Source organism: Rhamphochromis sp. 'chilingali' (assembly GCF_963969265.1).
Source record: "Rhamphochromis sp. 'chilingali' genome assembly, chromosome: 22".
NCBI lineage: Eukaryota > Metazoa > Chordata > Actinopteri > Cichliformes > Cichlidae > Rhamphochromis > Rhamphochromis sp. 'chilingali'.
In genome coordinates, this window is record NC_137950.1 from 22,158,918 (window position 1) to 22,174,085 (window position 15,168).

At 43.1% G+C, this 15,168-nt stretch overlaps 1 protein-coding gene across 1 annotated transcript in view; it reads right to left on the reverse strand.

The window, feature by feature from the left end:
* Positions 1–947: 947 nt before the first annotated feature.
* The window catches only part of LOC308390347 (neurotrypsin-like), a 37,015-nt gene continuing 22,794 nt past the window's right edge, over positions 948–15,168 (reverse strand). The window contains exons 7-14 of the mRNA XM_080872275.1: positions 12,930–13,108; positions 12,472–12,613; positions 12,093–12,313; positions 10,718–10,859; positions 10,344–10,622; positions 6,934–7,056; positions 6,553–6,821; positions 948–4,494 (exon numbers count right to left, since the gene is read on the reverse strand). Of these exons, the coding sequence (XP_080728401.1) occupies positions 3,959–4,494; positions 6,553–6,821; positions 6,934–7,056; positions 10,344–10,622; positions 10,718–10,859; positions 12,093–12,313; positions 12,472–12,613; positions 12,930–13,108 (1,891 nt within the window). The 3' untranslated portion in view covers positions 948–3,958. The remainder of the gene's footprint in view (positions 4,495–6,552; positions 6,822–6,933; positions 7,057–10,343; positions 10,623–10,717; positions 10,860–12,092; positions 12,314–12,471; positions 12,614–12,929; positions 13,109–15,168) is intronic.

The following is a 15,168-nucleotide window of genomic DNA, read 5'->3' on the forward strand; positions in this document are numbered from 1 at the left end:
GTCTGTACAATCCAGTCCAGCAAGGGTATCCTCTGATCCCCTTTTATTTCAGAGGGGAGCCCATTCCAACAAAAGAAGAGATTAACAGCGCTCATGGGTGACTGAGAGCAGCAGCTAAGCAGATTTACTTTTCAATTACTTGGACGGTAGAAACGTTTTGTAAGCAATCTCACCCCCCCCCCCCCCTCACCCCCCCCCCCTCACCCCCCCAGTTTATAAAATCCATGTTTCTAGTATGGAAACCAACCAAGATTATTAAAATCAGAAAGATTTTCTTGTAGTTTAATATTTCTTAGTGGAAAGTGTTGAGACAATATAATCTAATTCAGCGGTCCCCATCAGCGGGCCACAGACCGGTACCGGTCCATCAGTCATTTGGTACCGGGCCGCAAAGTTGAGGCTCGGGTGTAAAATTTATGGTTTTCCCGGTTTTTAATCGTTATTTTTTTATCGTTAGCTCGGTTTCCCTGGGTCTTTGTGTGTTATGAATAAATCTTCTTTTTTTGGTACCGTTACTGCTTTTATTTTGTTGTATTTATCCGCGACACCTTAAAAGGTCAGTCCATGAAAATATTGTCAGACAAGGTTGGGGATCGCTGATCTAATGGACATGAAAACATAGACTGTAAATAAAAGATGGACAAAACCACTAGTTTAGGTTATTTACAATTTGAATTTTAGCATTTTGGCCACATTTTTCTTTTCTTCTTGGCGTGAGAAGTGCCCATGTGTAGAATACAGTCAATAAAAGTAACCAAACCACCGTTTCAGGTTCTAAACATGTTAATTCACTCCCTTTCAGAGCCTCAAGTGGTCATTAGAGGAACTGCATTTTTTTTAGCTCTTTTCTTGTTTTCTCGCCACATGGGGAAAACAGAGTTCAGGAAAGCTAATTAATAAATATCTGGTGCTAAAAACAGAGACGACAGCAACACTCACTTGTTCTCAGCAGGTACACATTTTTAATACTCAACCATGATTCAGCACATTACACTGAGGAGCAGCTGATGGGTTTAACACAGGTAAAGCAAGAGTACATCTGAAACCCTTTAGCCTGTCTGCGCCCTCATCGCCCAGCCAGAGACCTACAGTATTTACATGAACCAACAGGATCTGCATGGTCAAACATCAAGTCTGTGGTAGCAGGGCTTGAGTTTATGTACAGGATTATAACAACAGGCTTGGAGAAATGTTGGAGTTGAAGGTTACAGGATGCTTCACGACACAATGGTTCACAGTATATTAAGCACAAGTCCATACACTTACAGCATAAACAGTATAAAAAGAACCACCAGGGTACCTGACGGACCCTGTTAAAATAGAGCAATGTCGCCATCTTCTGGTCAGATCACACATCTGCTCAGAGAACAACAGATCAGACAACGTTTAACTTCACCAGCTCGGCTATCTAATCCAGTCAAGAATGAATGCAGAACACATACTATCTAAATGCAGAAGTAGCAGCTAGCTATCTGTCTATCTGAGGACCTGTCTATTTATCTATCTAGAGCCAGTACAAAAAGATATTTATGACTCAACAGTCAGCTTCCAATGGCTTTAAAAGGAGAGTCCTGTACAATTTTAAAGGACCATACCAATGTTTTTGCACATTTTAGCTCTTTAACCAGTACACTTAATGCAACCGTTGACTTATTTCCAAACAAGGTTGTTGTTATTCAGCCACCGTTTCCTTTGTTTCCCTGCTCAGACATCAGAAATCAATGATCAGACGCCTGCAGCTGTTTGTTCTATGCTGTTATCATAGGATGAGCGGCCTGGTTTACCCCTAGACTACTCTGAGAAAATATCTACAGATAAGACATTTAGTGTGAGGGATTTTGATTTAGTATTGCACAAAAATCACATTAATTAATAACACATTAATCACACTAGCAGGGATTCTTCTTTTTAACCACAGCCAAAAGAAAATCATTGGCATTATTATAAAATTCTATTTTAACCATTTTTTAAAATTTATTTCATTTAACCAAGAATAATATGCATTTTGTTGTTATTAAAGGTTCTGGCATAATAGAAAAAATCATACATTTCTGTCATATAATGTAACACACAATGATTAAATTTCTCATATGTATTTCAATTTTTTTTATTTCCTTTTGGTTGTATTGGGTTAGTCTAAGTTTGTGTGATATTTGCTGCTTACTGCAAATATCAATGATCAAGACAAAGCACATAATAATCCCTTACTTTGCATGACTTTATCACTACATCAGTTTGTTAAGGTAGAGGTCTGTCCATAAATATTTGGACAATAAGATTTTTTTTTTTTTAAATTTTGCCTCTGCACACCATCGCAGTGGATTTTCAATCACGCAATCAATATGTGGTTAAAGTGCAGAGTCTCAGCTTTAATTCAAGGGGTTTTACTAAAGTATTCCATTAACTGTTTGGGAATTACAGCCATTTTAAAACATATTAACTGGCATTATTTTCAATATAGCAGTTGTTTTTAATTCTTGGATCAAAACCCCGCCTGAAGTCTAAAACCTATGGACAACACCAAATGCTCGGCTTCCTCCCTTGCAAAGCTCTGACAGAACTTGATGAGTTGTTTCTCTCCTTCTTCATACATTTGTCTTCCCATCATTCTGCCACAAGTTAATCTTGGTTTCATCTGTCCCTCTGTTTTCTGGCAAGGCCTAATCTGGCCTTGTTGTTCTTGAGTGTAATCAGAATGTCCCAGATTGCTGATTTGGCCATTCCTAAAGTTTTTGCTATCTCTCTGATGGGTTTATTTTGGTTCTTCAGCCCAATGATGGTCACCTTCACTTTCATTGCTTTGTGCCTTAAATGTTTCAAATGCAGGGTCAACACTTAAAATCAACTTTGCATCTTTTATCTGTTTAATTTATTATAGAAGAATTAGGGAACTGCCCTATCTGGTCATGAGACTGTCAGTCAATCGTACAACAACTTTGTATTAATAATTCCCAAACAGTTGATGCAATAGACTTTTTTACTACAATGATCAGACAGTCCCCTGTAAGTACAATGTTGGCAACAGTGGGAAGGAAGAACTCAATTTTACGAGGAAGAGACCTCCGGGTCAACCAGGATCAGGGAGAGACCGTGATTGGTTGAGAGTTGACGTGAAAGGAAGGAAGATAAAAGAGATTACAAAGAGATTGGCTCAGTAAGGCATTAATAAGCGCTTTAAAAGGGGCAAATAAGGTTAATCTATACAAATAAGAAACAAGCTAAAGGAGAACGTGTGTAACGCAAAGTGACCTCATTTGTAATAAATGCACTAAAACTTGCTAAATCAGTGGTATGGTCCTGAGTTGAGTAGCTTAGTCATGGGTCCAAATGAACAACTGCACTTTCACCAGTAAAGGTATAAGACAACAGCCTGAAGAGAGAAGCCCTGTTTGAAAAAGAAAGCCACATCTGGATTTTTATAAAAACCTAATGTGGGACGAGCCTCACCTTCTGCGAGGAGTTTGGAGTTTATCTACATTAATCATCTCAAAGGGACATCAGTGATGGTCAGTCAGCCTTTGTACTTGATGTGTTGCTCTTTTTCTTAAGCTCACACAATGTAAATAGGTGAAATTAGCATAGATTCTTGTGTGACCGTCTCAAAATTTTCCCCCCGGAATATTTTACGCGGTAGCAGTAGATTCCTTAAAGTACATGCAATTGGGATTTTTTTTTTTTTTTCAGTAAAAGGGCCTGATCGGCGTGCTGATAAATCTGTCGACCTGTTTCGGTCTAAACGGGCTGAAACTCACACGTCGAGCACCGCAAATGACCCGTACAGCTCAGGAAAGCCTGCCCACAGCACACACCCGCGATTCACGAAGACGGAGTTCAGATTTGACAGACGGCCATTTGCACTGACTGAAGATTGGGAGCATCTTTCTTTTCTTTTCCTCATCCTTTAACCCTCCTCAGGCGGTCACATGGCACAGGTGGTAAGCCAACGGCACGGCCTCAATCAGACCAGAATTTGTGTGTTTGCGTCCTCCGCCCGGCGTGTGTGTGTGTTTTTGGTGTGTGAATGATGAGAGTGTGTGTGTTTAATCTCATTGATTTCATTTGATGGCTGCTGATCGTGTGCGTGTTTGCCGTGCGTGTGGAAGGACACATCTTTGCCCTCGCTGTGCATGTGTGTTATGTCATTGTGTGGCAGATCTCCTTGTATATGTGCGTTTGGCGCCTCCAGGCGTGCTTGCACATTGATGACCTCGTCGATCCAGCTCCTGAAGCGGCTGACTCGCGTGTAGAGCGCAGGTGAGGAGGGATCAGCGCAGCCGTAACCCCCGGCGACAACGCCAGTGAGGATCCATCGACCTGTCTCCGCCTGACACACTAACCCGCCTCCAGAGTTGCCCTGGCAACTGTCGTCATGGAGGAGGCTGGTGTCTGGAGGACTGCCAGCACACAGGGTGCCGTGACTGGAGAAACTGTTGCCATAGCGCTTCTTACATTGCCATGATGACATCAGAGGGACCCAGGAAGCAAGAACAGAGTCTAGAAGAAGAGAAAGAAGACAACAGGATTACAAATACTAAAGCAAACAGCTGATTGAGGCGATGCTACAGGTATAAACATGTTTCTATGCTCATTTTGGGCCGTGGTATATAACATGTTAGGCCAAAGGACTCATTAGTGCTGTGTTTAAGCACATGAGAGAGTACCAACAGAGCACTCTCACATCTGCAATCAATAACTTAGAAACTGATTTTAGAAACAGAATATAAAGTCATCTTTCTGCCCGACTGGTCTCATGTTTATCCATGTCCAACCATCTTTCAGGGGTGTGTCTAGAAGAATCGCATAGAGTGGCACCAACCCTTCCTGAACCCCCACCCCACCATAGCCACTGGAGTAGAGTACCATTAATCTTATAGTCCCCAAAACCACTGGATGAGAGCATGGATAGAGCCAGCAGGAATGTTACAGAGTATATTTATTCAAGTACTTGTACTATGCTGCGCTCTGATTTTACTCCATCGCATTCTGAATGTGAATATTCAACTTCATACTCCATTTACTTAATGTTTTAGTTACTTATAACTTCTCAGATTAATTGCATTATTTTAGATCAAGCTACTGAGGAATATATAGAAGTATTTAAAATCATCAACATATCACTAATTCAATAATTAATAATAACAATATTATACTAATACTTTACTCATTTTGGGTTTTGTTGCTGTAGCCCATCTGCTTTAACTACGGTTGGATAAAGGTGTTGTTGCCATTCATTGTATGAACTACTGATCATTATAGTAAGAATCTGACGAGCTGTTTAAACAAAGTCTTGAAAATTGATGTTGTTCTGTGATCAGTACCTTAATTTTTCAGTTATTCAAGATTATTGTTACATTTTCCTCTTTGAATGTTATCATAACAATGAAAGCCTTCAGTTCAAAATGTCGCAACAAAATGAAACAATAATTTTGAATATGGCTTTATCCAACATTTATATTTCTGCTTTGAAAAAAGTCTGCAAATTAGAGCATTTTTAGAAAGATTACAGCAGCTCTGTGAAGCCGTGATTATGCGGGGGGGCAGGCTTAGATTACCTTGTTAGTATTCTAATGTAAGCCCTAACTTTTGCTAATTAGCACCCGACAGTACAGAAGCAGCTGATGGAAATGCCATTGTTGTACACGTATTTGAACAAAGACGATGAAATGTGATGGGATCTCCAGAGTTATTAAAATTCATCTTGTGGGAGGGCTTAGATGTGCGTGTGTCATGTTTTCTGTTTCTTCGTTGCCTTTTGTGTTACGTAGCCTGATGATTGATGTGCATTTTGCTAATTTTTTTGTCAGTATGAATTAGCTCTACTGCATGTGATAACTGAGACAATTCTTTTTCATTTTCAAGCAGCTGCTGTAACTGGCTTCACCAGACAACAGATAGAAATGAACCTTTAGAGTCATGTCTCATTTACAGTTATTTTCCTATTGGTCAATTAGCACTTTCACTGTTAATTAAACAAAATCAAATCACAGGGAATGAAATGAAATGCAGTTTCCTGTTAATCCATGTACCACTGAGGGCTAGTTTCATCAAACAGTGCACATATTAACCACACGGTGGCGCCAGAGGAAAAGTTAGGAACTCATCGATGTCATTGTGATTTGTTTGCAGTGGAAAAGGAAAACCTGTATTAAATTCCATAGTAATTTCATAGCAATCCGGCCTCATGTTGTTGGGATCCTGCTCCTGACACTAGTCCAGCTCATCTGCTCTCTCATTTATATTCTGTCCTCTATGAAATACTGATGTGAAGATTTGCTGATTTTCACTGTTCTATATGTGTTTGTTGAATGTTAGACTGTCATTAAAGATGTTACTGCAGATGTAACTGAACAGATTTTCAGAATGAAAGTGTTTCTGATTTGTAGCCCAGCACCTTCTATAAAACTTACTGGTCAAAGTAAACCTCAAAAATTCCACAATTCCAGGTTATTCTTGTACTTCTGCAAATTTGTGCACCTGTGTTGAAACACACTACTCACAAACTGGTGATCTCCTCCACCCAGATGTTTCATCTATCTTTATATAACTGCCTACCTGGACCCGTCCAGCCAGCTGTAACCGTGACCACACAAGAAGATGGAGTACTTCCCCCTGAGTCTGTGTCAGTGGCAGGAAGGCATGCTGCATTGGTGTTGGGATCAAAGGTCAGACAGTGATTCTTTGAGCTAGGTAGCTTAAGCAAAGCCAGATCGTGTCCACCGCTCTGACCCTTAAACTTCCTGTGAACCACCACCTGCTCCGGTGTGAGGCGCCGCTCGGACCCCCCAACTATCACCACGTACCGGGACGGATCGCCGCCAAACCTTCAGGAGAGAGACAGAAGCAACTTAAGGGTGATTTACACTTGTGTATTACTGCGCTGAGTGGTTCCACTGCAATGTAGAAACTGATTTATTAATATTGCTTTGGATTTACCTGGTGACACAGTATGCAGACGTCAGGGCCCAGCAGGGGCTGATCAGAGTGCCACTGCAGAGAGGACTGCTGTCTTCTTCCTGAGACCGAAGCCACACAGACACCTGCCATGGCCACGTGGTCCTGAGCAAGAAGAACGAACAGATCAAAACTACTTGCTGCTTCTCTTTTTGATCTTGTTGCCCTTTCAAATTAACTTTTGTTCAACATATAAATGTCAGTCAAACCAAAATAACCACAAAATACGTGATGTTTTCCAACTCGGAAGCAAAAGTTGTGCAAGATTCACCAGCTAGCCAAACGTTTCATATGTCTGCTCTGGGAGCAGCAGGTCAGCAGGTCCAAGTCAGACACACCACAGAAAAGAGGAGCCGGGGTGGAGGTGGGTTGCAAAGCAGCTTGCAGGCAGGCAAAAGCAATTTAAATAGTGTGTCTTATATGAAATTTACTAACTGGATGTGTAGAAAGAGATCAACTCAGCCATCAGCTTTTTTCTACTTTTTATAAATTGCATACAAATTATTATAAACTACGTAAGAATCTTAGAAAACCCGTTTTTAATAGTATTAATCCTGTAAGTCCTGCATGTGCTGTATATGTTATTTCTGTGAAAGCCACAGGTTGCATGAATAATCCAGCAGGAGGTGGGAGGTGAGCCAAATATATATATATATATATATAAAAAAAACACCCAGCACGCCCCTGCGGGCGGTTTATCCTTCAAGCTCGGGTCCTCTACCAGAGGCCTGGGAGCTTGAGGGTCCTGCGCAGTATCTTAGCTGTTCCCAGGACTGCGCTCTTCTGGACAGAGATCTCCGATGTTGTTCCCGGGATCTGCTGGAGCCACTCGCCTAGCTTGGGAGTCACCGCACCTAGTGCTCCGATTACCACGGGGACCACCGTTACCTTCACCCTCCACATCCTCTCGAGCTCTTCTCTGAGCCCTTGGTATTTCTCCAGCTTCTCGTGTTCCTTCTTCCTGATATTGCAGTCATTCGGAACCGCTACATCGATCACTACGGCCGCCTTCTTCTGTTTGTCTACCACCACTATGTCCGGTTGGTTAGCCACCACCATTTTGTCCGTCTGTATCTGGAAGTCCCACAGGATCTTAGCTCGGTCATTCTCCACCACCCTTGGGGGCATCTCCCATTTTGACCTCGGGACTTCCAGGTCAAAATATATATATATATATATATATATATATACACAAGATCCATAGAGGCTGGGGTCTATCACACCAGGCAAGACCCCAGGTGCAGGCTGTGTAAAGATGCCCCAGAGACAATCCAGCACATAACAGCAGGGTGCAAGATGCTAGCAGGCAAGGCATACATGGAACGCCATAACCAAGTGGCCGGCATAGTGTACAGGAACATCTGTGCGGAGTATAACCTGGAAGTCCCGAGGTCAAAATGGGAGATGCCCCCAAGGGTGGTGGAGAATGACCGAGCTAAGATCCTGTGGGACTTCCAGATACAGACGGACAAAATGGTGGTGGCTAACCAACCGGACATAGTGGTGGTAGACAAACAGAAGAAGACGGCCGTAGTGATCGATGTAGCGGTTCCGAATGACAGCAATATCAGGAAGAAGGAACACGAGAAGCTGGAGAAATACCAAGGGCTCAGAGAAGAGCTCGAGAGGATGTGGAGGGTGAAGGTAACGGTGGTCCCCGTGGTAATCGGAGCACTAGGTGCGGTGACTCCCAAGATAGGCGAGTGGCTCCAGCAGATCCCGGGAACAACATCGGAGATCTCTGTCCAGAAGAGCGCAGTCCTGGGAACAGCTAAGATACTGCGCAGGACCCTCAAGCTCCCAGGCCTCTGGTAGAGGACCCGAGCTTGAAGGATAAACCGCCCGCAGGGGCGTGCTGGGTGTTTTTTATATATATATATATATATATATATATATATACACTCAACAAAAATATAAACGCAACACCTTTGTTACTGCTCCCATTCCCCATGGGATGGACGTAGAGACCTAAAATTCATTCCAGATACACAATATAACCATCCCTCCCAAACAGTGGTCACAAATCAGTCCAAATGTGTGGTAGTGGGCACATCTGCTATATTGAGATAATCCATCCCACCTCACAGGTGTGCCACATCAGGATGCTGATCTGACATCATGAGTAGTGCACAGGTGTACCTCAGACTGCCCACAACAAAAGGCCACCCTGGAATGTGCAGGTTTTTGCGCTATTGGGGGTCTGGGGACCCAGAACCGGTCAGTATCTGGTGTGACCACCATTTGCCTCATGCAGTGCAACACATCGTCGCATGGAGTCTATCAGATTGTCAATTGTGGCCTGTGGAATGTTGGTCCACTCCACTTCAATGGCTGTGCGAGGTTGTTGGATATTCGTGGGAACTGGTACACGCTGTCGTATACGCCGGTCAAGCACATCCCGAACATGCTCAATGGGTGACATGTCCGGTGAGTATGCTGGCCATGCAAGAACTGGGACATTCTCAGCTGCCATCTGCCCTGAACAATGTGAACCATGATTCATCCGTGAAGCGCACACCTCTCCAACGTGCCAGACGCCATCGAATGTGAGCATTTGCCCACACAAGTCTGTTACGGCGACGAGCTGGAGTCAGGTCAAGACCCCGATGAGGACGACGGGCATGCAGTTGAGCGTCCCTGAGACGGTTTCTGACAGTTTGTGCAGAAATTGTTTGGTTGTGCAAACCAATTGTTCCAGCAGCTGTCTGGGTGGCTGGTCTCAGACGATCTTGGAGGTGAACCTGCTGGATGTGGAGGTCCTGGGCTGGTGTGGTTACACGAGGTCTGCGGTTGTGAGGCCGGTTGGATGTGCTGCCATATTCTCTGAAACGCCTGTGGAGACGGCTTATGGTTGAGAAATGAACATTCAATGCACGGGCGACAGATCTGGTTGACATTCCTGCTGTCAGCATGCCAATTGCACGCTCCCTCATTGCTTGTGGCATCTGTGGCATTTTGCTGTGAGACAAAACTGCACATTCCAGGGTGGCCTTTTGTTGTGGGCAGTCTGAGGTACACCTGTGCACTACTCATGATGTCAGATCAGCATCCTGATGTGGCACACCTGTGAGGTGGGATGGATTATCTCAATATAGCAGATGTGCCCACTACCACACATTTGGACTGATTTGTGACCACTGTTTGGGAGGGATGGTTATATTGTGTATCTGGAATGAATTTTAGGTCTCTACGTCCATCCCATGGGGAATGGGAGCAGTAACAAAGGTGTTGCGTTTATATTTTTGTTGAGTGTATATACATATATTTGTCTATCCAGTTAAGCCACCAATGAGAATATTTTTGAGAATATTTTAGAGAAAATGGTCTGAGAAGTGAAGCAAAACAGGTTTAAATTTTCATTAATTCTGTTTTACCTGATTTTTTCCCCCTACCTGAGTATGTTTTCCTCTCCCTGATTCCTCCTCTTGCCATCTTCCTCGGCCATCTTCCTCAGCCCACAGCTCGGCTCTTCAGGCTTAATCTGTGCCGTTGATTCTCGTGGCGTGATGTCACACCGTACCCCTGCATCCTCCCTTCGTCTGCAGCCCTGGATGCTCTGGCCCAGAGAGGGACACTCGCCTAGGAACTCCTCTTTCCCTGTGCACCTCACCTGGTCCAGGTGGACGGGTCCTTTCCCCTGACCAAACCCTCCAGCTGCAACTGCTCGACCGCTGGGGATGACACACATTCAAGAAGATGTGACTTTATGGTATGTTTTTGTTTTCACTAAAACTGTCATCTCTCATTCACCCTCACAAACATTAACCTGTGTCCAAGCTGTCTGCACACCACAGCTGCGTTCAGATCGTTCCAGCCTGAGTCGCAAATACTTCCCCAGTCACCATGGAGATACACTTCGACTCGACCTTCCTTCCTGCTGCTGCCACCCACAAGACGCACCAGGGGACCTAACCAAAAAAAAAAAAAAAGAAAAACAACGCTCATTCATATTCATGCCTGCACATCTATAGAGACGGTAGCTGTATGTCCGCTGACGGTGTTAAATGTCATCCAGTGTCTCTTTATCCGGCCGCTGTTCTCATTCTAATGGACTGTGTGTGTCGACAGGAGAAGCAGGACCTCTGGAGAACAGAGCCAGTAACATCGCTTTATTTTCACAGCTGTCAGCATGTGACATGTAAACCATTTGGACAGAAAAACACCAGTTTAAACAAGGAAGGCAGGCAGCATGCGAGCAGCGGCCTGCAGCAACATCTTGCCCTTTTGTGGCAAAATAAATTTCAGCACCACCAAATCTCTGCAGTGCGGTGCAATGATACTCCTGGTTTAACTGGTTTATTTCTTCCACTATATGAAAAAGAAAATAAACTCTTTAAAATTGTGATTATGTTCTGAGACAGGAAATATATCTTTGTAAATTTAATTCAAGTTATTATTTTTAAAACCTGATCTTTATTTTTGTCCATACAAACACTGGGCATGAGTGGCTTAAAGGGTGAGGAGGAGAGCTCTGGAGGTTTGCCAGTTTGGGGAAATAAATCTAAGTGGTGAGTGCTGCTGCTGTAATGTCCTTCGGCAAGGCGGTAGCCTCAAGTTGTTCACAACAAAGGCTGTATATAAATGATGACTTACAGTTGGTTTAAACTTCTGCGTTCAATCTGCGTCGTATGTGTGCAATAACTCCCCTGAAACAGCTGTGACTACTCCGATTGGCCTGTTCAGTACCGCAGATTCCTCCTATGCATTTCTGACTATGTTTTCTTTGCAGCTTTTTTAGCGTTTATCAGTTATTATTGAGAGAATAACAGCCATCGCCTCAATATAAGGTCTCACAGATGTCAGAATCTGTCAATTCCTGGTGGGACACTGCCGAAACTATCAGGAAGGATGTGATGGAATCATAAAAAGTGGAAAACCTTGAGTGACAAACATGTTTGCCTCAAAAGATGCTCATAACACAAAGCAGGGATCCAGCAGCGAAAATTTTCCCAGGAATGTATTTGTCTACTTGACTCCCTCTCACTTAAAAGCATTATGTGACACTACCAGAATATATTGGAGGTGTGTAAAGGGCGGATCCTGAGGAAAATTATCCCAAAAGTTAAAAATGTTTCAGAATTTAAAAAACAAATCGGCTGATTCATCCTAAACTACTGCATGAAATCATCCCCATCACTCACCTGTGGAAGGTGCAATGACCGGCACCTCATTAGTCTCCTCGTCGGACCTTCCTCTGCAGCGAACACCGACGTCCTCGCTGTGGGAGCAGTCGGTCCGTCCCCAGATCCCATGTTGGCAATCCAGCAGCGAGGTTTCAGATCCCTCGCACTGGACATCGTCCAGGAGGATCAGGCCCACGCCCTCGCCAAACGTCCCATCAGATACGACCTCAGCGTGACCCCTGGAGATGAGAAGAGTTTATCATCTACTTATAAAGTGATCAAAATGCAAACAGCAGTCTTCTTAGTTGTAACTATGGCAAACTTGGGGTGCAAAGAGTGCAGCTGCAATTTTCACTGAAAAAAGCTGCATGCAAAAAGACTAAAACTGTGTTCATACCTGTAACCCAGCTGCCTGCAGACCACCTCTGCATGCTGCTGGGTCCAGTGGTCGTCACACACCGTCCCCCAGTCACCGTTATGAAACACTTCGACTCGGCCCTCCCAGGGACTGTCTCCTCCAACCAGACGCACCACACCGTCTGAAACATTTTGTGGTTATAAGCAAAAATCAGATCCTCTTTTCTCAAAGGGAAGATTCTGTTTTATAGATGCTACATCTGAAATTAATATTAAAATCTGTATTTTTGGAGTTTGGTCACATGTATTGATATGTTACTGCTCGGCTCACATAAATCCTGTTCCTACTTGTCACAAACAGGATGTTGCTGCTCTATGCAGTAATGATTTATTGATGTTCGGAGCCCAGCGGCTATAAATAGCAGCTTTAAGCTCATCAGTGTGTACAATTGCTATGTGTGACTGTGTATATGTATGTGTGTGTTTGGGTGCATGTACCTGTATAAGGGCTGCAGGAGACCCCAGCATCCTCCATGTGGTCACAGTTGTGCTGCTCCCAGTTGCCATGAGGACACTGATCCAGGAACAGCTCGTTTCCTGTGCATTTCATCGCATCCAGCAGGATGGGACCTGAACCCTGACCGAAGTGAGCCCAGGACCAGGCTTTCGCCACACCACTACAACACAAACACACACACACAGGTTTTTCCAGAAGGTTACTTAAGATAAGATAAGTATATTGTCTAAAGGAGCAGAGAGGGTAGTAGAGGGACCTGAGAATAAATAGGCCATTAATAAATAGTTAAAAACCAATTACCTCAACACCTCAGTTTATTTATCAGGTTAACTGACAGAGTCAAACATCTAAAGTGATGGCAGTTTTACTTAAACAAAGGGATCAGATAAAATGCTGTCAGGCAGCCAAACAGTGAATAGTACAAAACTGTCGTCCCACAACATTTGTGTTGGGGTGAATTGTTAAATGTTGTCATTGTTGTGCTTAAATTTGTAAACCTTGTCTTAAACTGCATGTTTAGATATTCTTCTGTTCTCCTCCCCCACATGCAGGATGGTAGAGAAGGGTATAGTGTTTAACTGCAGGCACATTCCATCTAAAGCTTCTGGTTCCTTATCTGGTAAGGGATGGTTACTCCCGGCCATTTAGGGGCTCGCCTGTGCTTGTATATGGCGAACCATTAAAGGGGTTAAGCCATATACAGGTGAGGGGAGATGACCTTTGGATAACTAGGAAATGTGGTTGAACAGTTGTAAGCATATATTGTGTGGCAGGAAGTCACATCTGCAGAGACACATACACATGCACTCACGTGCTTGCACATGCATGCACACACACACAGTGCCTTAGGTTTTACGATACACCACAGGGGTTTTACGGTGAGAGGTTGTGTAACGGAGTAAAAGCTGTGAGGGGAGACTGGAGCTTTGGAGTTGGCTACAGGTGTGCTTGTGTTAGCTCTGAGCGCAGTCTCCCCTTGGAAGTAAAACGTACGAGTGGATCTTGTGTTCTGTTCGCAGTCTCTCGTGGTCTGATTCCAGCAGGGTTGCATGTTTAGACCCAACAATTTGGCATTGATAAAGCTACACAGTGTCGCACAAAACAATCAGCTTTCCCAGGAGGACGATTCATTGACACAAAATCTGTCAGTCTGCTGGATATAACTCTGAAAAACACGACTACGACAAAAAATACTCTAAAGATACTCTTTGAATAAATAAAATCATCCAAAATAATAAACTGCTTTTTTTTGTGATGTCTTCTTAATCCCAGCTTGCTATAAAAAGCCCTTTTGTGCTTCTGCTTGTGCTAAAAGTGATGTTTAACCTAAAAATAGCATGCAGCAGGTTTGTTAAAAAGAAAAGTAAAACATATCAAACTACAGGGTGGGCCATTTATATGGATACACCGTAATAAAATGGGAATGGTTGGTGATATTAAAGTCCTAAAGAAGAGGGTTGCATTGACAATCCAACACAATGGGCAGCACATTGAACACATGTTATAAGTGGTCAGAAACTTGTAAATAACTCATGAAAGAATAAAGTTACGTTGAAACCAAGCACACCATTGTTTTTCTTGTGACATTACCAATAAGTTTGATGTGTCACATGGCCCTCTTCCTATTGAGAAAACAAAAGTTGTATCCAAGATGGCCGACTTCTAAATGGCCACCATGGTCACCACCCATCTTGAGGAGTTTGCCCTCTCACATATACTAATGTGCCACAAACAGGACTTTAATATCACCAACCATTCCCATTTTATTACGGTGTATCCATATAAATGGCCCACCCTGTACAAAATGTTGCAGGAAAACCATCAACTAATTATTTGTTATTTATAAATATGAAAAAATAGGAGGAATCAGAGTACGGGAAGCAGGGAAGGGCTGGAAATTATCTAGAAATGATTTTATACAGTGAAATTTATTCAGTACAGCTTCTTCAATATTAAAAGGCGCACAGATTCTGAACTCTTTGCCATCAAATCTTAAAAATTTTAATTAACAGGCAAAATTATGGCTTGTGTGGTCATTGTTGCTGTTTTCTGTTTGATCTGATATTTGCATTGATATGTTGTGTCTTTAAAAAGCCCAACCAGGGACACGGTCTGCAAGGTAGCTGTGGCTAAACGTTTTATATGCACTGTATAGTTGCATTCTGTTTAAATGCACTCGTGTTAACATGTGTTGTTTAAATTTTACAAATAAACATTGTA